The 27709-nt window shown below is 41.4% G+C and overlaps 1 protein-coding gene across 1 annotated transcript in view; it reads right to left on the bottom strand.

Annotated features, from left to right (window-relative positions):
• The window catches only part of SNTG2 (syntrophin gamma 2), a 290940-nt gene that overhangs the window by 109875 nt on the left and 153356 nt on the right, over positions 1-27709 (bottom strand). Inside the window, exons 5-6 of the mRNA XM_063125821.1 lie at positions 24641-24684; positions 24502-24543 (exon numbers count right to left, since the gene is read on the bottom strand). Coding sequence (XP_062981891.1) covers positions 24502-24543; positions 24641-24684 — 86 coding nt within the window. The remainder of the gene's footprint in view (positions 1-24501; positions 24544-24640; positions 24685-27709) is intronic.

Raw genomic sequence — 27709 nt, 5'->3', positions numbered from 1 at the left:
CTTCTTTCCAGGCCAGTCACATCACCTAATCACTTTGACCTGTCTCTGCTAATCTACATGTTAATGAAGCCTTCAATGCATCTGACGCTTTTAACTTTTTGACAAAAAATGCTTCTAATATTAAAAGAGTAAATGGATTCACAATTGCTCTCCAGATCTTCTGTTGCATAACCAAGATTATTGTAGTAATTGGGAAATTCCCATTAGTATGCTGCACCAAAACATTCTAACTTTACGGTAAATCATGTTACTAATCCCAATTTTATCAGTTAATAGAAAATAGTTCATCTTTTTTTAAATTATTTGCAATATTTATTCAGTATAAGAAATTTACAACGTATTAGTAAGCACAACTTTTATTTGGTCTATAGCAATCTGAAAAGAGGTCAGTACATAGCATTTTCTGATATTAGCATAATATCTTTAATAATTTGGTGGCAGCTGACACTGGGTAATAGAAATGAGGATGGAATGTGTTGTCTATTCTATAATTATAGGGACTTTAACATACATGGCCATTTGGGAATTTCACAAATACTCTGTGTAGATTACTAGTGCAGACTGTGGTAAGATGAGAAAGTTGGCAGGTTGGTTTAGTATGAGTAGGGTGACAATATGACTGGATTTGCCTGGATCTATCCGGGTTTTTTTTTATGGCAAATCCGGGAGCGGGAGGGGAAATCCGGATTTTTTTTCTCAAAGAGCAGCTCTAATGGGAATTAACAAAAATGCTTATAACTCTGTCATTTTTTAAGATAAAAGACATGAAACTTGGCACAATGGTAGCTCTTAGGAAGGGCTTTAGTCATACCAAATTTGAAACAGATCCGTTCATCCATTGATTTTTTAGGATTTTTTTAAAAAAATAGGTTTTAAAATTATTATTTTTAAAATTGTCATTTTTAAAGTTAAAGAGATGAAACTTTGTACCATGATAGGATTTAGGTAGAGCTTTAGCCACACCAAATTTGAAACAGATCCGTTAATCCATTGATATTTTAGGATTTTTTTAAAAAAATAGGTTTTAAAATTATTATTTTTAAACTGTCATTTTTAAAGATAAAGAGCTGAAAGTTGGCACCATGAAAGCTTTTAGGTAGAGCTTTAGCTGTACCAAATTTGAAACAGATCTGGGGGCAGTAGCAAACCCTGTTAACAACAACAGCAGCTTGCAATGAGTGAAGCTACAGTCAGAAAAGATATTTGAGGGAAGGGGAGAATGTAACACACAGAGCATAGCAAAAGCTTCAAAGTACAGCAAAACCTACAAAAGTAGGAGTGAGTGAAGTTAATTTCAGATACATTGAATCTCTCACTTGTTCTTTATTTCAGTGATTTTAACATTAAGATGTTATGTAGAACAGATTTGTCTTAAATGTGTGCTGTAAAATCAGACATGTGACCAAGGCTATGTTTGGGTGGGCACGCCCCCTTGGTGCTGGACACACCCCCTTGGGGGCGACCATGTTGTCCTCCTTTTTGGTTTCCAAAATATGGTCACCCTAAGCATGAGTATCAGTGGCACAAAAGGATACCTTTAGACACTGGACTTTTGCCCGACTGCCAATAATTTGGTGGTTTCCCACCCACAAAGAAACATGGCCCCTGAGAGCTTCTCTAAAATGGGCTGAAAGAGGTCTTAAATGCAGGGGGACCTTCAAGTATGGCTTCTTATGCTGGATGAAAATCTGCAGCAAAGAGATGACTAATGAGGCCCTGATATAGCCATAGATCTCATGCATGCTGAAGGAATTCTTTGGATCTTTTACTTTATTTAGGAATAGTCCATTCCAGGAACCTACTTAAAAACGTGATTTTTTTGAACTTTAACATGGTTTAATTTCCTTTCTAAATGCTGCAGTCCAGAATCTATAATTCTATCTGATAAGTCACTCTTAACAACTGTGAAGTAAAAAATATTGACGAGATAACAAAAATTAAGAATGTTATTGAAGAATGGCTACAACACAACTGAGCATTACCAGCTGCAAATGAGAAAAACAATAGCCAATGCGGAGTAGTGGTTAAGAGTGTTGTACTGGGACTCAGGAGATCTAGGTTGTAGTCCCCTCCCCCACCTCCTGGCCATGGAAGCTCACTGGGTGACTGAAGCTCACTGACTCTCAGGGCCTTGATAGACCTACCTGGTAATCCGGCCTTCAGGCGCGGCAAGCCCGTGTTACAATTAGCACGGGCCGTCACGCCTATCCAGACGTCAGACGTGACGGAGAAAGGAAAGCCCCGTCACGTCCTGCATTTTAAAAAAAGAAGTTAAAGGGGCCATGTGCGCAGGAGCGCACCAACAAAAAAGTAGGTCTTAAAAAAAAAAGTTCCCCATTCCTCCCTGCCCCCGATTCCCCCCCATGTCTGATGTCCCCCCGCTTGCCTGTCTGCTCACTCGCCCCCTCACTCATCCCCTTGCCCACCCACTCGCTCACCCATCCACCCCCCGCTCGCCTGTCCACCCCCCCGCTCACTCGCCCACTTGCCATGTCTGATGCCCCCTCCAGCCCCCTGTCCGCGATCTCCCCATCCTGGCTCTGCTCTTCCCCCCATCTCTCCCGCCGGGTCCACTCTTTTCCCCCTGGCCCCCATCTCCCCACATGATTTCCTCCTCAGCCCGATGGACACAGTGCTCCTATGGAGTGCTGTGCCCAGTGTGTGGCTTCTCCTGGCTACTTGCGAGTAAGCGAGCAGCCGGGAAAAGCCATGGAACTACGTAGACCTTCTGCAGCCCTGGGCTCAGCCCGGGGCTGCGGAAAAACTAGGCCACAAGCAGATCCGGTTATCCCGGGTCAAGGGAGGGTTTAGCCCAGCCTGACCCCGGGATCCCCTGTGCGTCATCTGCATGCACAGCAGGGAGCCCGGGCCTCGCACCGGGCTAAACCCTCATCTAGGATGACCCTCAGTCTAACATACCTCACGGGTATGTTGTTGTGAGGATAACAGGGAGATGAAGAGGACCACGTCAGCTGCTTTGGTTTCCTTGCAAGATGAAAAAATGCATGATAGAAATGTAATAATAATAAATAAACCTCTTTCTATAGACTATTGCAATGCAGGGGTGGAAGCAAATATCAAATTATATCTGTCAAAGAGCAAAAGCCTGTCATGCTAAACATGGTGCTTTGAAGTAATACCAACCATGTGGAGAGAACCCGAAGCTCCTTGGAGGAAAGGACAAAAATATCATAAACAAAAATAACAGAATCCTGAGCATATGTTTATTGTGGCATATGTTTATTTTTAATTTTTTTGTGGGCCAAAGGCTACTAACATTCATATGCTAACACCATCACGTTTAGGCTGAAGAGAGACTGGTAATGGCTAGCTCACCACAAAGTAAATGTCTGAAATTCATGTACATCAGACCTGGGGAACATGTGGCTTGTGGGGGGCTTTTACGCCCCCCCCAGTGGGTCCCCTGCCTCCATGTTGCAGCTCCACTGCAACTGCATCACTGGATTCCCAGGCATTCTGCTGGCAAACAAGGCATGCAAGGAGTGGGATCTTGTTTCCCAGCAGAATTGTACTCCCCAGCCCTCTGATCAACTCATTGGTGAGTTAGGAGGAGTGTGAGTTTACTGGGAAATAAGGCGGGTGCTTCGCGCATGCCTTGTTGACCAGCAGAATCTCTGGGAATGGACCCATGCAACTTTGGCTTGCATCAGTGGCTGTGGCGGGGGAGGGGTGTGGCTCCTGGAGGGTTCTAGGGGCTCCAATGCAGCCTCCCAACTGCCCACGTGTTTCATCCCGCTTTGTCAATTCATTAGTGGTTGGGAATGTTTATACCCACCTCTGATTGGTTTTATTTTTTTTTTACTGTTTTCAATGGACCTTGTTTGCATTTCACCCTGCACAGAAACAGCATTCACCTTTCAATCTATACAAGGAATGACCTAGCCCCACTGAGTTCAATGGAACTTACTCCCAGGTAGGCGTGTAAAGCATTGCAGCCTTAAAAAAAACAAGAAGCAGGTTCAAACAAAAAGCATATCCTTTAAAAAGCTACTGCATTCTAGGGTGTTACTTTACATTCACATGTGATAGCTAGAGGGCAGGCACTACGGAACTTCACACATCCCAAAAAGGAGAAAATCAATTTCTGTTCCCACAAGAAAGAATTAATGGTGCAGAAGGTCATTAAATAATAGATGCTTTATGGCAACAGGAGCTTTTAACACAAAGCCAATATGAAAACAAAGATGCAGCAAGTTTGGAACAACTTGTGCATTCTGTTGGTGCTTTGGTGTGCTCTCGGAGTAAGAAAACTAAAAGACAGGCTTCTTTTTCCCCTAAAAATACTGAAATAAGAAACCATTTATTTCTTAAATAGTGAAAAAGAAAAGACAGACACCAAACATGGAATTAATGTCGTTGCAGTCTGGACGAATTTTTCTTCTGAAGTGTTACTTCTTGTGTCACAAGCTTCTTGGGGAATGTCACCGTTATATCAATGTGCAAAACATTCTTATAATCTTTTCAGACACACACACACACACAGAGTGAGAGCAAGAGAGTTATATATAGTTATTTTCTCTGAAATATTTTGTGGAAGGTAATGGTTGTAATTGAACACTGTATAGAGATAGGCATACCCATCACTCCTCTAATAAACAGACAAAAGGATGCATGACTAGAGCTGAAGTTCTGTTTTGACCATTCCTTTAACATTCATGTGCAGAATGCTCTGACCTGCACTTCCTACATGAATATGCAATTCTCGACAAAGGGAAACTAGGGATGGGCAAAGGAGCCTATTTCAGGCCGATGTCACTTTTGCATGTATGCGCTGATACGTTTACTACATTCCATTTCTACATTTGTCTGCAATTTTAAAATGAAATCTACAAGAAAATGTGCATTTAATTATGTATACTTTTAAGTATTTTTTTAAAGAATGCAGTCCTAAGGGATTGCCGCTCCATTGAGAGACGGCTCCAAGATCTGTGCCCTCCCCCTATTCTATGCCCTTCTGGCAGGAGCCAGGTAGGGCAGGAAGACAATGGAGGCAAAAGCTCTTCCTGTGTGTGGTTTCTTTGTTTTGTTGGTTGGTGCTGTGGTTTTTTTTTTACAGTTTTACTTAGACACGTTTCTTGGCTGATCTAGCTGACCTACTGTGCCGTGGGCAGGATGGCTGACAGAGTTGCCCTGCAGATCTTGGCCTTTCTTCCCCCTCCCCTTTCTGCCCACTGTCCTGCCCCCTTTTCCCACTGCCCCACCCCCTTTTCCCCTCTCCCCAGCTCTTGCGACCACAGAAGAGCAGGGATATGACAGTGGTCCAATGGATGATCCAGGGCTCATTTACACCAAGCAGGATATTCCACTATGAAAGTGGTATGAAAGTGATATATAAGTGGCAGGAGCCACACTGCTGCTTCATAGCGGTATTGAAGTGCACTGACAACTGTTGGGGTCCATCACACATTCCATATACCACTTTCATAGTGTTAAATCCTGCTTGGTGTAGATGTGTCAATGGGCCTCAACAGTTGTCAGTGCACTTTAGTACCACTATAAAGCAGTAGTGTAGATTCTGCAGTGAATTTCAATACTGCTATAAAGCAGTAGTGTGGCTCCTGCATTTTTATATACTGCTTATATCTGCTTTCATAGTGGAATATCCTGCTTGGTGTAGATAAGCCTCCAATCTTGGATTCCACCTCCTAAGGTCTTAGCAGTTTCTACAGCCACAGGAGGAGGGGGATCCACCATAGGCCTGTTCTCTTAACTGCATTCCCTCCCCTTAAAATAATTATCTGTAAGGGTGCAATCCGATGTATGTTTAGACAGAAAAAAGTCCTACAACTCCCAGCATTCCCCAGGCAGCACAGCTGATTGGGAATGCTGGGAGTTGTAGGACCTTCTTCTGTCTAAACATGCATAGGATTGTACCATAAGTTCCCATCTACAAGAGACATTAGACTTTTGGGTACAAAGAGTAGAGCATTCTCAGCAATCGCTGCATATTTGTGGAATTCTCTCTCCCCATTCCAAGTTTCTGTGGCTCCATATCAGTTTAAAAACCACAACTTTGAAGACTTTAAAAATTACACTCTGCATTTTATTAATTGCTGTCCTGTAGATTCTTAGAGGTGTTGTACATCTGTTTTAAAAATATGTTTGTATTATGATGTGTTATTTATTGTTTGTACAACACATCAATAGTCATGAAAGGGAAATTAGAAATCTTGAAAGAAAGAAAGAAAGAAAGAAAGAAAGAAAGAAAGAAAGGAAAGAAAGAAAGAAATCTTTCAAAACAGGCATATTTTGAAACATTTTCGATTTGAGACCTGTGTCAAAAGTTTGGCAAGCAGGAAAGTCAGTGGATAACTAAGTTTTGATCCACATCAGAATTTACAAAGATCAAATTACTTAAGCATCATTAATGCAAAAAGCATTTCTGGATTGTGGCCATAACAAAAAAAGTACATAATCACATCATTTTTGATTGATAAGCATTGATAAACCTTAGCATTCCATTTTTTGGTAGGTATAATTGAAAATGTTGATTACATGCAACCTATCAAAAAGAAAGAAAGAAAGAAAATAGCATTTAGTAATTAAAGAAACATAATGGTGTTTGTCTGACTGATATTGGAGAAAACTTAAAAAAATTAACATGAGAAAGAGATTAGTTGACTGTAATGCAAAGTCTTAAGGTAGTATCCAATGCCAATTTTAAAATTGCTTAATGAAACAATCTTCATTTCCCTGATCTATTTTTGTTTTACTTTTGGCTATGATGATAATGTACAAAAAGTAAATGGAAGATTTGAGCACAATTATTAAGCATGTACATATCTGTGTTTTTGTGTGTGTGTGTGTGTGTGTGTGTGTGTGTGGTAGTTTTGTTGTTATTGTCAAGAAAAACACAGGTGAAAGGAAGGGTGGACTGTGCTCTCTAATAGCAATGAAAAAGTGGCAAATTACAGTTAAGGTGAAGTATTATGGGGTGTATGTTTTTTTAGTCTATCTATGGTACCTCCTGGTGGAGGCATCTTTTCCCATTCATTCTGTACTGTTAAAGAAGTTTCCTATTTCTACTGGCAGAACTGGGAAGGGTAAAGCCTTGAAATTAAATGTTTTCCCTTCAACGTCAGAGGCACTGATGTGACACTAACTTGCATATATTTCTCACATTTTGAGGATAATTCAGTTATTTCACTGAATTCACATTAGGATGCAAACACTCAAGTTTCCCCTGTCAGCTTGAAAATACCTAACTCACTGAAGATAGAAACCCAACTCACCAAACTACTGAGGTTGATGAGGAATGGGGAAAACTAATACACTTTGTTTCGGATATAGCAAAGGGCACAGTGGTTGGTTGCTGGGCAATATCCTCACAAAGCCAATAGCATACTCTCCTTTTATTAGTATTGATGTCTTCCTTAAGTAAGAGTATTGTGCCCACCTTTGTCAGCTTCTGAGTTTCCTTCTCCTCGAGCCCTGACTCATAATTGAGCTAATCAACCTCTGAATCATGAAGACTCCACTTACTTCTTAGTACAAAGCATGATCTTTTGCTAAGGATACTATCAACCCAGAGATTGCATAAAGAAATGAATGGCTCTCATCAGCATGGCATGTCCCTTTCCACTGAAAGTGCCAGCAGCAATTAGGTAGCTTCAAAGTGGTGTGATTGGTAGCGCTGAGAGAACAAAAACCTGCATCAGCTTAGCAAGTTGGCAAGCAGAGAAAACAGTTCTCTCATGTTCAGTTGTGATGACTAGCACAGGTTATTCCAGCCACTTACATCCGTAAATATTTAAACACACAAACACACAAGTTTTTCCAATAAAACCAATGTTGCTGTCTGCTGCAGAATATAGGAAGAACAAACAAGGTTACATACCATTTTACACTCTGTTGTCTAGACTTGCTAGTGAAATTATGGCCTTAGCTAGACCAGGGCCGGATCTACACTAGTCTTATAACGTTGCTAGTGTCCCTTTCTAACGTGGTTATTATTATTATTATTACTATTATTATTATTATTATTTATTTCTATAGCACCATCAATATACATGGTGCTGTACAGCGTAAAACAGTAAATAGCAAGACCCTGCCGCATAGGCTTACATTCTACTAAAATCATAGTAAAGCAATAAGGAAGGGAAGGGAATGCAAACAGGCACTGGGTAGGGTAAACAGGCACAGGGTAGGGTAAAACTAACAGTATAAAGTCCGAGCAACATCAAGTTTTAAAAGCTTTAGGAAAAAGAAAAGTTTTTAGCTGAGCTTTAAAAGTTGTGATTGAGCTTGTAGATCTCAAATGTTCTGGAAGAGCGTTCCAGGCGTAAGGGGCAGCAGAAGAGAAGGCACGAAGCCGAGCAAGGGAAGTAGAGACCCTTGGGCAGGCGAGAAACATGGCATCAGAGGAGCGAAGAGCACGAGCGGGGCAATAGTGTGAGATGAGAGAGGAGAGATAGGAAGGAGCTAGACCGTGAAAAGCTTTGAAGGTCAACAGGAGAAGTTTATATTGGATTCTGAAGTGGATTGGAAGCCAATGAAGAGATTTCAGAAGTGGAGTTACATGGTCAGAGCGGCGAGCCAAGAAGATGATCTTAGCGGCAGAGTGGTGGACAGAGACCAACGGACTGATGTGAGAAGAAGGAAGGCCAGTGAGAAGAAGGTTGCAGTAGTCCAACCGAGAAATAACCAGTGCATGAACAAGCGTCTTGGCAGAAGAGACAGACAAAAATGATCGAATCCTGGCAATATTATACAGGAAAAAACGACAGGATTTAGCTACTGCCTCAATATGAGGAATAAAGGAGAGCGAGGAGTCAAATATAAAGCCAAGACTACGAGCTTCCTTGACCGGAGTAAGCGTTACATCATTGACAGTAAGAGAGAATGAGAGATGAGGAGAAGGTTTAGGAGGAAAAACAAGCAGTTCAGCCTTTGCCATATTAAGTTTCAAACGACGATGAAGCAGCCAGGCTGAGATATCTGAGAGACATGCTGAGATACGATCGTGAACATCAGGAGAAAGTTCCGGAGATGAAAGATATAATTTTGTATCATCGGCATACAGATGATATTGGAGGCCATGAGATTGAATAAGCTTACCCAAGGGCAACATGTATAAAGAAAACAACAACGGGCCAAGCACCGAGCCTTGCGGAACCCCTACTGAAAGGGGAAAAGAGGAAGACGAGCTGCCATTAGTCAACACGCTGAAAGAGCGACCCGCTAGATAGGAGGCAAACCAGTTATAGACAGAGCCACAAAGTCCAAGGTCATGAAGGGAATCTAAGAGAAGATCATGATCAACCGTGTCAAAGGCTGCAGTTAGATCAAGGAGAATAAGAACGGAATAAAGGCCTTTAGACTTGGCAGTAAGAAGATCATTGGTGATCTTAGTAAGGGCTGTTTCAGTGGAATGCAAAGGACAGAATCCAGATTGAAAAGGATCCAGAGCAGAGTTACTAGAAAGAAAGTCAAGACAACGAGAGTAGACCACACGCTCCAGGATCTTTGAAACAAGCAGCAACAAAGAGACAGGTCAGTAGTTAGACAGAGATAGCCTATCAAGAGTAGGTTTCTTGAGAATGGGAGAGACTGTAGCATGTTTAAAAGCAGAAGGAAATGAGCCAGAGGACAGAGAAAAATTAATAATATGAAGCAAGGAAGGGAGGATAGAGGGAATAAGATTTATAAAGACGCAAGAAGGAATCGGATCACGAGAACAAGTGGAAGGCTTCGAAGAGCACAGTATTGTAGACAGTTCATCAGCTGAGACTGAAGGAAACGCAGAGAAATTTGCAGGAGGAACTGGCAGATGAGGAACAGGAACTGGAAGAGGAGCAGAGCTGGCCAGATCAGAGCGAATAGTTTCGATTTTAGCATTGAAAAAAGAGGCAAAGTTATTAGCAGACAGAGAGGCGGGGAGAGATGGTGGATTAGGCTTCAGAAGAGAATTGAAGGAAGCAAAGAGCCGCTGAGGATGCCTAGTATTTGACTGGATCAACGTTGAGTAGTGCTGCTGTTTGGCCAGTGAAATGGCAGAAGAGAAAGAGGAGAGAACAAATTTGTAATGGACAAAGTCCGCCCTGTCCCTGGTCTTACGCCACAGGCGTTCAGCTGCCCGGGAACAAGAGCGGAGGTAGCGGAGGAAAGAGGTGAGCCACGGTTGGGGTTGAGAAGGGCGAACTATCCGGGTTGTAGATGGAGCAAGATTATCAAGAGTTGAAGATAAGGAGGAATTAAACGAGGAGACAGCTGAGTCCAGGGAGACAGCTGAAAAGACAGAAGGAAGAGAGGAGGCTAGAGACTGGGAAAAAGCCTCGTAGTTGATAGATTGCAAGTCACGACAAGTGCGAGAAGCGGGATGTGAAGGAGAAGGATTATGAGTAATATTGAAAGAAACTAGATGATGATCTGACAAAGGAAAGTCAGCAGAAGAAAAGTCCAAAACAGAGCAATTCCGAGTGAGAACAAGATCCAGACAATGTCCAAGGGAATGTGTGGGTGCACAGAGAATGTGTGGTTCTCTGTATCGTTTCTCTGTATCATGGGACACACTAGTGTGACTTATGTTTCACTGCAATGGAACTTCAGGGCACATGGCTCAATCCTTCCATTGTTCTCCCTGTTCTGTGAGAGCTGCTGGGTTTGCTCCGCCCACTGCCTGCCTCATTCCTAGCCAGCAGAGCAGAGCAGAGCAGAGCAGGGCAGGGCAATAGTCATAAGCACACACAAACCCCCTCCCAAAACATCTTAACACAAGTCCCAGGGAATTGCCTGAATGCATAGGAGCCAGCCACTTTGCTGAAGCTAAGCAGGGCCGAGTCTGGTCAGAGTTTGGATGGGAGACCAAATTGAAAAGTTTTAGCAGCAGCCCCATTTAAGCCCTGCTGGTTTTGGACTTTGGACTCTTGTTTATTTTTCTGCAGGGAGCTACAGCGATCCTTTGAGCGCTCCTCAGCTCCTTTGTAAAGAGGGGGGAAATGTTAAAAAAAAAATCATAAAAAATCAACCGATGACCCAATTTGATTCAAATTTGGTATTTGAATTACTGTGCCAATTTTGGTGTCTTTATCTATAAAGCTTACGCAGATGTAAGCATTTGTTTAAAATCCTGCTCCTGCGCCCACAGCAGCGGCTGGGGCGAATATTTTGCAAAAGGAGCACAATTAAGGCTGGATGCATGGGACTACTTCACAATCAAAGCAGACTCTAAGGTGGAAAACTTCTGAGTCCTTTGCATGCAGTTGTCAGTGATTGCACAGTATAACGCTGGTGTGATTTATCTGCTGTAGCAGATAAGATAGCAAACGGGGCGAAGGAAGGAGAACAGGAAGTGGGCGGAGCAAACCCAGCAGCTCTGAGAAAGGGAGAGGAAAATTACCGGTAGGACGAGGCATATGAATCTGTAGCCACGCTGGAACTAAGAAATAGAACCTGTAAGTAAGACTCATTTGCAACGTTGGAGACCCAGGGTCACGTGGTGCTATGCGTCACAGTAACCCATTCAAAGCGTTAGAATAACATCAGTGTAGATTCCCACCAGGCGAAATCCCAGGGTGAACCCCAGGATCGTCTCTGTGCGTCCACATGACGCACATAGGATCCCAGGATCAGGGAAGGATGATCCCTCCCTTGCCCAGGGATGTCGCCCTCCACTTTGGGCCCGCTTTTTCCACGGTCCTGGGCTGAGCCTGAGACCGCAGAACGTGTGGCCCGTTGCCGCAGATTGACCCAGCTCCGCACGAGCTGGGAGCTGAGCATGGGGCGTAGTGCTCCTCAGGAGCACTGCGCCCATCGGGGGTAGGGTGGGGGGGAACATGGAAATTAAGTTAATTTTTTTAAAAAATCTTACCTTTGCGCATGACCGTTCATGCACTCCTGTTTCTTTAAAAAATAAAAAATGGCGGGCATGATACCTCTCCTCCTGAGGTCGTCGTGCCTTACATGTAAACAGAGGAGGGATCTCGCGTTAATCACAACATGAGATCTTCCCTCCTCCGTCGTGGGATAGAAGGTAGGTCTAGCTAAGGCCTATATCTCATGCTATTTTCAAGTCTAAACACAATCTTCTTGTGTGGTGAACGACCTGTTTGCATGTGTTGAATGGGGGGGGGGGAATGCAAGAGAAAACAAGGCCATGCTTTTAAAAAAAGTGCTGGGGGAGAGACGCTGCATAGAGATAAGCAGCAAAGAAAAGATGCTAGTTCTGTCAATATCCAGAGGTTTGCATTTCATAGTTGTTATAGTTGCAACATAGTTGTTGCAGCCACATCCTTGACGGCTCTAATGCCAACGTCCCATGAATAATCATCTGCCTGCCCATTTGACCACCCTCTTCCAAAATGGCCACACTGAGTGTATTGCCAATATTTTCACATTTTTCTTGGAACTGAGATATGTGGAGTGGTTGGGAAAAGGAGATTAGGAGGAAAAAAGTCCTTTCTTCTTCAGTGCAGAGCAGTGCAGTCACAACAATACAGAAAAGAGCCTGGGGGAGCTGTGCATTCTACTATAACGTATCAAAATAACATGTTTATTCAAATATAGCAATGGGTAGAATAATTTCCAGATGGCAAACAAAAACTTCCACAGTAGAAATGTTGGAGAATATTGATAAGGCTATCAAAGCACTAGGTGTACCTGTCGGTTATTGAACCCTGTTCCCTCCCCCATTTTCATATAGTGTTTAGAGAAATGAAACCAAAATATGCTATTTAGAGACATATCGTATCTGAAACATGTTCTGGAGAGGCTTCGTTTCTGGTTTTGGAGGAAGCCCACATCACCTTGGGATCCAACAGAACTGTACTGAAGTGGCCTGGTTCTGTTAGGGCTTCAGACTTCTTCCAAATCAAATGCACATCTCTACTTCTTAGCCACAAATCAAATTCTTAGTTTACCTTATATGCATTTTAAGGGTTCACTGAGCCCATAGATTTAGGAGAATGATATATTTCTTTAATTGCATTTAAAAGCTTATCTGACAGTTAATTGATTAGACTTAGATGAGGTGATTAGTATATACTTATCTAAGGAGAGTAAGTGCAGGTAGTGATAGAATCTTGTTTCAGTTTTCGTTGACAGGATTGGTATGCTTTACATGCCTGTGGACTCTTAGTGAAGGATTACACCTGATTAAACTTGTCTGTTTCAAAAAGAGATAATTCCTGAAAATCATTACTTCCTCCCCACCAACTGTGGCATGAAATGACAATGGAAATAATACTAAATGAGTTTTGATATTCACTACACGTTGGCTTGTTTTGTTGACTGGCAAATTTTTAAAGGTATTAATTTGCAAAAGTTCAGCACTTTGATACTTCCTCCAGAATCCCTTTCCATTTGTTTCTTTTTAACCTTAGTATCGGAATAAATCTTGAAATGTGTGATTGTGTATTTAAAAACTAATTGTAATTGCTACTACCCATTTTTCAGTCATCTGTTTGAATAACATCAATGGGGAAATAACAATGAATGGGGAAAAATGGGGGTCACAAAAGCACGAAACTTGTGCTGGATTGTTACCATTCATAAAATAAGGTAATGGTCCCAATCCAAAGTGTATGATGTCCTATTGATTTCACTGGATTTAAGCATGCTTACCCATCTCTGATAGGGTGTCCATATGAAAAGGAGGACAGGGCTCCTGTATCTTTAACAGTTGTATTGAAAAGGGAATTTCAGCAGGTGCCATTTGTATATATGGAGATCCTGGTGAAATTTCCTCTTCCTCACAACAGTTAAAGCTGCAGGTGCCCTGCCCTCTTTTAAATCTGGTCACTCTAGTATAGCTTCTGCAGCTTTAATTGTGGTGATGAAGAGGGAATTTCACCAGGTTCTCCATATATACAAATGACACCTGCTGAAATTCCCTTTTCTATGCAACTGTTAAAGATACAGGAGCCCTGTCCTCCTTTTCATATGGTCTCCCTAATCTCTGGTTTCTATCTATGTATGTGATAAGTTAAGTATACATTATATTGAAATAAAGATTTGAGTTTCTTACTCCATTTCAGTTATCATGAACATCCCTTTGTTCATGCATTAGTTTAGACAAAGATGTAACTCTCACTTCTGACTTTAACACACTCTGACAATGTAGCCTTTGACACAGGAGAAAAATATAGTTGTCTTAAGATAGTTGCCTAAAAGGGGAGACATAGGAAAGTAGGTCATGACAAGGGAAGGGTAAATCTGTCTGTTTTGAATTCAAATTTTTAAAATCTCAGGTTCTTTCCAGAATATGAAGAACTTTGCAAATTTTGGTAAACACCTATCAAAAATGAACTGAAATGATATTCTCACCCATCTGCACCAACCAAGTCCAGTAGGTTCAATTATTCTGAGCATGGAGAGGAACATGTTGTACCGGACTGCCACATAGCTGTTAAAGGTGAGGCAGCTGTCAGAAAAAAAAGAGGTGGCAACCCTAATTCAGGACTAACGTGGTTGAAAACACAGGCATTCAAACCCAGGCTTTTAAGCACTCAAAGCCCTGGGCCTGGCTGGACAAATCTGTTAGTTTTGATTTCTCCTGCATTTGATTTTTTAAAAATAATAATAATCTCAAATTCGTTTTGTCACAAATATGGAGAACTTCATGCATTGTTAGTAAATTCTTATCAGAACTGAAACAAAATTCTAACCATGGCTTCTATGCATGTGAACCTATTTGCTTTTCTATGTAAGCTAACATATGTAAAATATGTTAGCTTTTCTATGTAAGCTAACATACAATGCTATTTATTATGCAACACAAATGAATTTTAATATGTATTTTTCTACATTGTAAAAGGCACATGCCAGTTTCCTAGAGAACACCTCTACTACTGACTGCTAACTGATTTGTTTTTATCTAACAAACAGCCACGTTCAGCCACCATTTCTAGTTGGTAGCCTTACATGCCCACATCTTATTCACTGTTGTTGTTGTTGTTGTTGTTGTTGTTTATATCCCACCTTTTTCCCAGTACTGGGACTCACGGCAGTTTACAAGATTAAAACATGTACAATTAAAACATGTAAATATAAATTTACAAAAGTTACTTAGAAGTAAGCCCCACACAATTCAGTGGGCTTTACTTCTGAGTAGATACACATAGGTTTGCACTCTAAAGGGCTTACATTATTGTCTTTTCAGCAATAAAATTCTTTTAACTTTCCCAATCTTTTTAGCTTTGATTTTATTCTGTTGATTCATTTTAATGCTGCTTTGAGATTTGCTGCCTTGTTAATGTGTGTGTGTGTGTGTGTGTGTGTGTGTGTGTGTGTATTTGTTGTTTTATACATTTATTAAAATCTAACCACCCTGGAAATTTCAATGTATGGTATGTTAATTCCCAGAGCCAGTGAGGTGCAATGACTAAAGTGTTGGACTGGGAGTCGGGTGATCCGGGTTCCAGTCCCCACTCGGCCATGGAAGCTCATTGGGTGACTTTGGGCCAGTCACAGACTCTCAGTCCAACCTACCTCACAGGGTTGTTGTTGTGAGGATAAAATGGAGGGGAGGAGGAAGATTGGGTTCCTTGGAGGAAAAAAGGAGGTATATAAATGCAACAATAAATAAATAAAATAAAATAAGTGGCATGTTGGGGGGGGGCTTTTAGAGTAACACTAAAAACAAATGGGCATTCTACGTAACCCAATGACAAACCGATGCTTTTGTTTGTAGTTTTAATTGATACTTTTGAATCAAAAGAGTTTGTGAAATCATTCTAAACCAAATGGCAAAATATGAATGAACCTGTGCAAAACAAAACAGACTGCTCTGCTGAAGCCTAAGGGCACATTTTCACAGTTCAGTTCATATAAGAGTGAACCGTTAGAAACCTTAAGGCTACAGACCCTAAACTGGAAGGGGAAAAGACATATTCCTGACAATATTTGGCAAAGAGTATTAAATAGCTATTTGGTATTGCGTGTGTCTAAAGCTCCAAATGTGTTGGCCCACAACAGAAGTTGCTCACCCCGTTTTAAAATTTGTATTATACAGCTGAAATAGGTTTTCTTTTTGCTTAGTCTTTTCTTATTTCTTGAGCACTCTGCTGCAAGTGGCATTTTAAATTGGGTCAACTTTCCAGTCTTTACCGTCTTTCTAAGAATTGAGAGGGCTTTGCAACATAACAAGCAAGAAAAATGCCCATAGCAAAATGTGGTGTTGTTCAGGGAGGTCACACAGCGAATAAGAAAATTGAGCAGGAATTATACATGATTGGCCTGGTTTTGAGACATATTAGGATACCATGGTTCAGCCTGCAAGAGCCTCAGGCTTGTAGGCTGCCTTCTCACCTTCCCTTTTCATTCATGCACCACAGGATGAGCTTGAAAGCAATGAGAACAAGCCATTTGTTAAAAACTGCAGTTTCAGATACTGGCTTGTTCTCCAATCATCGTTTAAACAAGCCAACAGTGTTCAGATATCATGGGGAACCATGATTGGTTTTAAAGTAAAGGTTTTCCTCCTGTGCCATGCAGTAGAGAAGAGGGAAGGGAGTAGTCTGTGTGCCTGAAATTCAGGCAGGCTTGTTCACATAGTGGGATACTATGGTTTCCTCTTAGTTTTTATTCTGATCTTTGAGGCAAGTTACTACAAGTTTGTATAAACTGGATTGTTTATGAGTTTGAGCAATGAAATAAAGGGCCTTGCTAGACCTATCAGATAATCCGGTGGGGAGTAGGAGCAACGGCGCGCTGCAACTAGCACGCGCCGTCCCCCTTTTCTAGATGTAACACGCGACGGGGTAAGGGAAAGCCCCGTCGCGTCCTCCAGTTTTTTTAAGACTTAAAGTGCCATGTGCACAGGAGCGCACCAACGGAAAAGGTAAGAGATTTTTTAAAAAAATAAAGGGTTCCCCGCTCTCCCTGATTTCCCCCCACGATGTCTGATGCCCCCCTACCCGCTAGCTTGCCCATCCACCCCCTGTCCGCCATGCCCATCCCCATCTGCCATGCCCTGTCCCCGCTCGCCTGTCTGCCATGGCTGTCCCCCATCCCTGTTCTTCTTTCCCTGTCCCCATCCGCCATGGCTGTCCCCCGTACCCCGTCCCCGTTCTTCTTCACCTGTCCCCGTCCACCATGGCTGTCCCCATTCTTCTTCCCCCCCATCTCTCCTGCCGGGTCTGTTCTTTCCCCCTGCCCCCATCTCCCCCCCATGATTCCCCCCCCGGCCCGATGGGCACAGCACTCCTATGGAATGCTGTGCCCAGTCTGTGGCTTCTCCCGGCTACTCGTAAGTAAGCGAGCAGCCGGGAAAAGCCACGGACCCTGCTAGACCTTCTGCAGCCCCAACCTCAGGCCGGGGCTGCGGAAAAGCCGGGCCATAAGCGAATCCGCTTATCCCGGTTCAAGGGAGGACTTAGCCCAGCCTGACCCCGGAATCCCCTGTGCGTCATCTGGATGCACAGGAGGGAGACCAGACCTTACACCGGGCTAACTCCTTGTCTAGCAACGGCCAAAGTCTCCCAGATTCTGATCATATATTATAATTTACAATGAAGAAAAATGATTCATTAGCTAATGAGATGGAACTGAGTATAGGAGAAATGGATTAAATCATGGGGAACAGAATTGGGATGAGGGACTGGATGATGTTATGTGGGTATGGCCACACCCACGGAGGACAACCAGTCCTCAGCTGGAACTTTGTCTATGGATCAGCTTTGGCTGCCATTTGGGGTGGGTGGAGTTGCCATGACTGAAGCACCGGCTGGAAGAAAGCCCACCACAGTTGGGGTGGGTTTACCTGCCCTGCACCTTTCCCCATTGCAGATGAGGCATGGTAGGCAAAACTAAGTTACAGGAGCATCCCTGCTGTTCATCTCTGTTCCCAGAAGCAGTGGAATTCTTCTCCCTGCTAGCTTTAGGGGACAGGTTTTGGGGAACAGCAGCAGGAGGAGGAGGGTTGCCCAAGACCTTGCAGGTCTGATGGGCCACTCTGGCAGACACGTAAATATGAAAGAGCTGTATATGTTTTGATTAAATGTTTATTCAAATGATGAAAATATTTATACACACATCTCTGACGCAAACTGAGAAGAAAGTGCATGACCTGCTTATGACTATTTCATATATCCAGATGGTCTGAAAAAGTATATTATATTACATTACATTTCTTTCTACCTTTTTCCTAGCTCTTTAGTTTGAAGACTTTCAGAGGAACTTACAGAAATTAAAAATATAACAATAAGGAAAAAAATTAAAACCAACAGCAGCACAAGTGGCCACAGCATAACACAAGATAAAGACTCAAGAACTAAAAGGTCTAGAGGTGGAGTCTCCAAAATGGTGATTGTGGGCACCAGTGTGTCTATGGACACCTCTCTTCATACCTGCCAAGCTCCCTGCTCCTCCTGATTTCTATTTTATTTCTGAAGATTATTTTTAATTTAAAAAAAATAACAGGGAGGATGACATTGTGCAAAACAAAATGCTGACCTTGACTACCATTAGACTCCACCTCTGGTTGCTACTTAGCCAAGTTACTTTTCTTATCATCTCACCACTTTGTTAGTTGACATGTACCTCCAAATATCAACAATGGCAACTGAACTGGAGTGAATATTGGGGGGGGGAGAAATGAAGTCCCCCACCAAGAGAATAATGAGGACTTAGGAGAGTATTGAGGACTATCTGCTCTACATGTGTTCATGATGGGACCTCCACTATATTCCAAGATCCCAAATGATATTTCCCCAAATTTCTTTTCTGTCTCAACCCAGAGTTTACATGGGCTGTTGCCTGCCACAGCTTCTTTGCCAGTAGCATTTTGGGCTATCTTGGTGGTGCAGTCAGATGTGCACTTGCCATTTTGATAGGGTGTTTTTGATTTGGAGAAGCTTTTAAACATACAGTTCCCCTACCAAGAGATGCAAATGACACAGTCCATGAATTGATTTAACATGTGACTTGCTTACTATCCATAGCTCCTCCTCTTTAGCTTTGCATATTCTACACTTCAATGCATAAGCGAGGATGAAGAAAAACAGAATTAATGCCTGACTTCCCTTTTCTTAGAAATATATTGGGTTGGGGAGAGGCTTAGGCTTTAGCTACACCTAAGATTTATCCCGGGATCATCCTGGGGTCATCCCTGTTCATGTAAATGACACACAGGATATCCCGGGAGCAGGCAGGGACGACCCCAGGACGATCTCGGGATAAACCTTAGGTCTAGCTAAAGCCTCAGTTAGTTGCACTTTGTTCCATTGAAATTAGTGGGACATAAATGGCTACACTTGGCTACACTTGTCCCATTAATTTCAACGAAGCCCAACTGCAACTAATTTAACTTGAATCCAATAAAAACATATGCAATGGTATAATTCAAAAGAAATATCACTCAATTTATTTTAGCAATTTTTGTGTCCAATGCCTTAACATTTATAGATAAGTAACTGAGTGCGTAAATACAGACATATAGATTATAAACTAACTATCAGTTTTAGGGGAAAACTTTGTTCCCCGTTTGTTAGCAAACACATAAAGACATCATGTTTACTATGATATCAAGATATTTTATTAATGCTACAAAAGCCAAACACATTTCTTTAACTTGAAAATGTCAGCAACGCCATTTTGCTTGGTTTGTTAGCATTCTTTGCAAAGGCATCCTCAGCATCCATCAATAATTATTCAGATATGGAAGGACCTGATGGATCACTAGTAGTTATTGGTCACTATACAAGTAATGTGATTACCTCTTAGTACTGATAATTTTATAGAAAGTAATGGCTTACTGCAAACAAAGACCAAACATTTGCTTACTTCCCTTCTTTTTCACTGTAGCAGCAACGATATATTCAGCTTCCACTGATTTGGTATGGGGGAAAGTACTTGTTTATTCTGCACAAGTTCACATTTTCCCCTTTGAGTTCCAGACTTACTCTGCATACAAGCTTTTGGTGTAAAGTTGACAACAACAACTTCACTTAAAATGTTTTTGTTCATCTCACAATTCATCCCTTGGGGTGAAACAACTGTTTGTTTAAATGGCAAAACCTACCAGTCAGAAGATGTAAAACTCAGTAAAGGTAACCCCATGATAAATTGTCACTTTCAATCAAAGGGCATCCACAAACATCCCAATATACTTTGAGCATTTTTCATTTTCTGAAGTGCACTCAAAAGACCAGAAAACGAAGAAGCAATTTGGTTAGAAATATGTGATCTATCACTGTTCAATATCTCTATTGTAACATCCAGATCTAAACAACCTCTGAACGTGCCTGTTGTATTTTTTTTCTTTTGTTTATTATATAGCACAGAATTCTTGACATTCTTCTTTCAGGAAACTATATGTATGAAAACTGAAACTACATACATGAAGCAACATGAAAAAAACCTAACTAGTACTTCCAGAAAAGGTTTTTAATTGGACAGGCAAATTCCTAAGACAATGTAGGCAAGTTTTTTATTTTCAAAAATGAATGCAGATGATGCATAATTTGGGGGATACCAACACAACATGCAATATTACTATAAACAAATTTATTTATTTATTCATATAATATTTCTTGGGAAAGATTTTATTATGGTTGAAAATACTGAATTAAACAAGCACATAGCTGAACAGAGGGTATTAGATAAAGACAGGGAAATTTCAGCAATTCACTTACATGGGTGTAAGCCCCACTGAAAACAGTAGAACTTACTTCTGAATAAAGATGAAAAGGATTTTGTCATTAGAAGACGAGTTCCCTAAAGTAAAGGTGTTGAAAAAACTCAAATGTAGGAACAGATTTCATACAGCAAATCTCTTGTAGAGGATTATGTGCAATCCTTCTTAATCCATAGATAAAACCAAAGCACAGAAGTTTTGTACTTTGTCAGCAACAGTCTTGATATGACAGTCCCTCACACCCACACCCACCCACCCACACACACACACCCCTACTGGTTCAATATGGAGAATAGAAATTGGCTTTATATTAATTGCTAAGTTAAGGGCCTATTCACAAAAAGTATTTAAGTCACTTGGATAATAGAAGCACATTGCATATAAAGTTTTAAATTAAATTATTGCTAATACTCACTGTAATCATTTTAGCTCCTTATAATGTAACAAAAATAATCATGAATTAGGCATGACTTTTGTTAGGTTATTAAGTTCTTACCATGTCAAGAGCAGTGATTTCCAGCAAAAAAATGCTTCTATTGGATTTTATTTAATTCTTTTTGCAATACGGTGTCATGCAGTGTAATTTCCTCCTCTTGGAATAATACTACTAGTTGCCATAGTCCAGATACTAAAGAACTGCTAGATAATCAATCCAAAAGAAATTCAAAGAGAGGATTGCAAATTTCGCTTTAAATACAGAACAGATTGCATATGAAAATGCATGTATTTTGTTTCCTGGTACCAGAAGGCATAGCTCTGACTTTTCAAACCATGGCAGCCTTCACAATTCTTTGTGAATGCACTTAAAATAAGAGTGCAATTGTATCCGATAAGAAAGCTTCACTTCAGTAGTGTTGATAACAAATATAAGAATGGAACACCCAGAAACAAATATGTATAGAATGATAATAGACAATGTGATGGTTTTGAGTTGTTCAAAATGAAAAAACAACAACAACACAGCTTCAACAGTAATATATATATATATATATATATATATATATATATATATATATATATGTTGCGCCTTTGAGGCTGGTGGCTCTGATTTTAGTGGGACTGTGAATCCATTCTGGGTTTCTGCCAGAACCAGCCAGAACTCTAAAGGAGCTATCTAAGATGCTGAATGCTAGTGCCAAAATAGTTTCAGCACTTTGGATAGCTACTTTAGAGTTTTAGCTGGTTCTGGACTGAAACCCAGAATGGATTCACAGTCCCACTAAAATCAGAGCAACCAGCTCTCACTGGTTTTACATATATAAGCTTAGTGGTGATCCAAGTATGAATGTGGAGAATGAATCTTTATTAATTATTCTGAAAGACTGTTATTCTTCTACAGGGCTTAGTTAGGACACCATTTTCTATATAAGTAAAATAGTGGGGTAAAAATCGAAGGGGAGTAGGTAGAGAGGACAGTATACGTGAGCCCCTAATTCTAACCCTAACCTTTTAGTATTCAGGAAAGTAGCTTTAAAAGGAAAAACAAAACAAAACACAAATCCTTAAAATCACTGGGGCAGCAGGTTGAGTACGTGCACTGCCTGCTTGCTACCAGGACCAGCAAATGCTGGCAGAACGAAAACAGTGCACAGGACTGAGTCCACAGCTGCTGGAGCTATGATTAAAGCACATCCTTCCCTATGGGATGAGAAGACGTATTCTGCATGTTGTGTGTCCTACAAGTACAAATCCCCTTTCCTGCAAAAGAGAATTTAAGCTAAAGAGGGCATGTCTGTGTGATAACAATGAAGAGGCAGAATCTGTGGGAGATGTCCTTTTGTTTTACGAGGGAACTTGGCAGCATGTGAGTGGCATTTATTATCCACGTAACCAGGTAGGCAAGCCCGATTTTATGTTAAATATTTATTGAAAGGTAATTTTCCATCGGTATCAGAGACCTGGCCAGCATGTCATGCTAAGTCACCGTGGGTGGTTGCCAGGTGGCTTAGCATGACATCCAAACCCGGCATGGCTTTTCCATCATGGGTTATTTTAGCAAACAAGCCACCCTAAGAACCTATGGGTTATAATAGGGTTGTTCAGGATGGCTTGTTCTCAGAGTGGCTTGTTGTGACATCCGAACCTGGCAGAGCCGCTTCAGCGTGGGTTGTTTTCCATGCAGTGAGAGAGCTGCCTGGAAAGAGTGGCACAAAACCCTGCCACCTGCTCCCCGTGATCTGGCTAACAATACGCCTTCTCTTTTACTAGTGAATTTACACTAGTGAATTTACTCCTCCACTTTGTCGCCTCCCAAAGACAGTGGCCGTAGCTAGACCTAAGGTTTATCCCTGGATCATCCAGGGGTCAAATCTGTTCATCTAGGTGACACACAGGGGATCCAGTGCTCAGGCAGGGGTGAACCATGGATGATCCCAGGATAAACCTTAGGTCTAGCTGTGGCCAGTGATACCAATTTTCCTTTCACCCTTGGGAAAATGTGTGCAAATTTAACATTATTATTTTTTTCACCTTTGGGGAGATTTGTACATAGCTGAACGTTATTTTTCCACTGCCTTTGGGGATATTCATGCAAAGTTAACTTTTTTAAAAAATGTGTGTGTGGGGGGGAGATATGGGCTAAGCTGCTAAACCGGCACTAAATTGAAGTAGTTACTGCACTTTATCAAATTAAAACACCAAAAACTTAAATTTGCTTAAATCTCCCTGAAGGTGAAAAATAAACAAATATTAAATTGTTGTGAACCGCCCAGAGAGCTTCAGCTATGGGCAGTGCAGAAATTAATTAGATAGATAGATAATTTTGTGCAGATCTCTCCAAAGGAGAAAAAAAAAGTCTACAAACCCACCCACCCCCACATCTACTCCTCTGAGTGCAAATGTGCTCATTACATTGCTGAGCTTGTCCTGAAAAGGCCCATGAGACATAGGCTTGGAGTAAGCAAAAGGACTAAGGGGAAAACAAGCCGTGATAATTTGTGAGGAGTAAAGTGGGTTAGCGAGCAAACAACAAACATTACAACAGCAAACAATATATTGTTGTTCAGGAAACTGATTTTTCTCCAGCTCCTGTGAGAATTGCAGCTAAGCTCAGATGAAATAGGGAATTCTGAGGTGGGTGGCAGATGACATCAACACCCCTGCTAATAAAAAAAAAGTGCTGGCTCTAAATATTTGCAAACCCTGGTTCCAGTTCATCACTGATCATTATCTAAAATCTGACTCCACTGTCTTTAATATGGGGTGATTTAGAGCCTTTCTACATGAGGCATTTATTATACATTCGTGATTCCTCACTCATGGTACTTTGCAAGTGCTTAACACATCCTCTCCCAGTCTTTGCAACTATTTTCTCTAACATGGAAGTCTGGTATATCTGTGAATGGTGGCATGAAACCCTGGCAACTGTAATTCTGCTATACCACAGCGTCACCTAGTGGTTGTGTAATGGAACATATAGAAAGGAAGAGAAAAAAAGGAGCTAATCTTAATCCCACAACGAATCCAGAAGTGGAAGCCTCAGTACACCGGCAGGTTGAAAGCCACATGTAGAAAATCCTTAAACTATTTGTATGGTTAATGCTGATAGCATTTTCATCAGCACTTTCTTACAAATCACAGCATCCCCTCTGCTGCTGCTTCCCTCTCCCCCGTCTTTTCTTTTGAGGAAGATGAATCACATAACTCAGACCTCCATGTGTAGAGTGCCTTCTTCACATAAATAATTTCAGTGGTAGAATGGAGGGGACATCCCTGGCCCCATAGGGATAGAATAAACACCACAGGAAATATATGGACAGAGCCTAAGTGAAGAAGTTTAGAGACTAGCGGTTTTATAATTTCAAAAAGTGCACTGAAAACTACACATGGACATAGAATCGATGAAGTAGGCAGCAAGAGACAGTATATAGTGCTGGGGCGGGGAATACAGTGTAAGATAGAGAACTTACCACTTCTTCATGGGTAGCGCCTTCTACGTTTATGCCATTAACCTAAAAATGTAACAATAGGATTACTGTGGTGAATATCAGAATTTAATGCAAGCATTAAAACAGTGACATACTTCAGAAGTATATAGATTAAACTGACCTGTATTACTGCATCTCCTATAAATAACATTCCTGATTGATCCGCTGTAGAGTTATAAAAGAATCACACATTAATTGAGAGACTCAAAATGATGACATATTTTGCTACAGCAATTGTTTTAAGTACTGTTCTTGTAACAGCAATTCCTGAAACTGCCACTCTTGTAAAAATGCCAGCAGTATAGCAATCATCCAGTAAATAGATTGGTACCAATTCTAAGGAAATTAAAAGAGCTAGTTTCCAGTCACAAAAGATTATTTAATATGGAACACAAATGTCGCCTCTTGCTAATGATGGATTTTATTAAATTATGGAGGAAGTGTGATTCATATTTTTCATTAGCTTTGGTAAGATAGTAAAACAGGAATTTCACGTCTCTTTTTCTTTCTTTCTGAAAAGATGTACAAAGACTGGTATAATCAAAGAGGTTGCACAAAGCATTTAATAAAGCAATTTAATGTGAACTTTGAATCTCCTCTTGAACAGAGTAGCATATTATTTCAACCAGTAATTTGCAAAGTTTCTGCATACTGCATGCATACAAAAGCAGCATATAGTATCTTTCATTCTAAGGGACACACCTGTTTGAAAAGCTTGTCTCATTCACATGGCAGCACTATTGTTTTCCATCCAACTTTAAAATATACTAATAGAATGTTGCTGTGATTAAGAAAAGGAAATAGACAAAATCTAACACAATAAGGATTAGTTCAGATATGTTGTGCTTCCCCCAATTTTTTTACAAATGAATGTGGGTGGCTCAACTTGGATTGTAGCCAGCATTTTAGGGAACACTTGGGGAAAATACTGTTATACAGGAATTCAAAATATTCCTATAACTGGCAGAACCCTGCAAGTCTCCAAGCCCCCTTACCCAGAATGCAGGAGGACACAGAATAATGGGCTCAAGTTACAGGAATCCAGATTCTGGGTGGACATCAGGAAAAACTTCCTCATTGTTAGAGCAGCACAACAATGGAACCAATGACCTAGGGAGGTCGTGGGCTCTCCCACTCTAGAGGCCTTCAAGAGGTAGCTGGACAACCATCTGTCAGGTATGCTTTAAGGTGGATTCCTGGATTGAGCAGGGGGGTGGACTCGATGGTCTTATAGGCCCCTTTCAACTCTATTAATCTACGATTGTATGTTCTATGACCTGCCATCTGCAGCAGCAATGGTAGTTGGGTGAGAGGTCTCTCTTTCTCTCCCCCTGCTCTTCTTCCTCTCCCTTCCTGGTACCTGGAAGAAATGCTGTGATGGCAACATCCTAATCAGAGACCCTTAGAAAGGTCATTTTTACAGGCCAACTGATTTCCATACTAATATCAGGTGCAAGGCTCCTGGCACCTCGGATACTGCCATAGCAGATTTCTGAATGCCAGGAAGGAATGGAAAGCTAGCAAGGCTATTCACACTCACCGCTAAAAGAGTGGAAGTTACTTCCTGGTGCTATCTTTCCATGCAGCCATGGTAAAGATTTGAATATAGAAACCATATGGGTGAAGCCAATTGTGAGGCCTTTCCATCCAAGCATTGCCCTTCTTCCCAGCTTGGTGACAGTCAGTGCAAGTCAGGTGGTCTTCAACCACGTGACCCCAAATGTGGGTCACGAGATCAGTCCTGATGGGTTGTGGCAAAGTTATTACCCATGTTGGGCAATTGTGAAATTGTGCCCCATGTTGCAGGTTGGGAGTATGAGGTGGGTCTCGGGTCTATGCCAGTTGAAGACCACTGGACTAGATAAATTCATGAAAGATCATGATGGCTATATGGGTTTGCCCCTGAATATCAGCTGCTAGGGAAAAGGCTGTTGCCCTCATGTCCTCCTTGCGAGCTTCTCATGAGCATCTGGTTGACCAGTATAGGAAACAGGATGCTGGACTAGAAAGACCTTTGGTCTGATCTAGCAGGGCTCTAGTTATGTTCTCATGACCAGGTTACATGATGGCAAACCACATCACTGAACATATTTGAGGGGAAGATCTCAGTACACATTCTTTATGGTGTAGAGATTTGAGGGTTCTGTAAAACATATGACCTGGAGGTTATACAGAATAACATTTTAAGTGCATCTTCCCTCTCTCCTAAGCTGTTCTTCTTTTTACTGAAGTGGGGCTTCCACCACTTCAGGGCAATTGTCTTTTATCTGAAAAGATTGATCAGTATGAATGACCACCATTTGGCTAAACTTTGATACTTAGAACAGAAGAACAGGGGCAGTTAGGCTTTTTCCTGTTTTGAAAGACTAGCTCCTTATTCTTTCTTATTGGTTGCATTTCATTGAATCAATTTATTTATGTAACTAGTAAACTACCCTGGCTTCACACAGGCTGGAATAGCCCTTAATTTTATAGCTACACAGATGAGCTACACAACTATCAGAGTTAGACACACTGTGCCTGTCCCATCTGAGTTAAGCTATGCTGCTACCCCTAGGGACAGCCCCTGCCATGGTGCAACCCTAAGAGAGGGGCTTGTTCACTCCTTTTCGCATAGCAGGAGGCGGGGGGGGGGCTCTACTGTCCCTCTACTAATCTCTCTTGGCTTCAAGCTATATGGATAGCAAAACGGTGTGCCATTAAGGATTTATTTATTTATTTAAAACATTTAGATCCCGCCCTATATCATTAAGATCTCAGAGCGGCATACAGATAAAACATACAGTATGAAACAATAAGTATGCACAGTTAAAAACAAATTAAACCATGAACCAAGTTAAAACAATATATAATTTAAAAGCAGTAAAAGCAGTTAAAACAGTTTAAACAATGTGCCAGTGAGTTTAGCCATCAAAGGCTTTGTTTTTACTTGGCGTAGAAATAAAATCAGTGTTGGCGCCAATCAGGCATCCAGGGGAAGGGCAATCCACAGTCGGGGTGCCACAGTGGAGAAAGCCCTCTCTCTTGTCCCATCATAGTGTATATGTTGCATTGGTGGGATGCGGAGAAGGGCTCCTCCAACAGATCTAAGGTCTCGGGCAGGCATATATAAGGAGAGGCGCTCTCTCAAGTATTGAGGTCCCAAGCCGTTTAGGATGCATGCCCCTAGTGGCTGAAGATGCTGCTGAAG

Source organism: Elgaria multicarinata, chromosome 4 (assembly GCF_023053635.1).
Source record: "Elgaria multicarinata webbii isolate HBS135686 ecotype San Diego chromosome 4, rElgMul1.1.pri, whole genome shotgun sequence".
NCBI classification, from domain to species: domain Eukaryota; kingdom Metazoa; phylum Chordata; class Lepidosauria; order Squamata; family Anguidae; genus Elgaria; species Elgaria multicarinata.
This window is presented reverse-complemented; position numbering and strand designations above follow the sequence as displayed.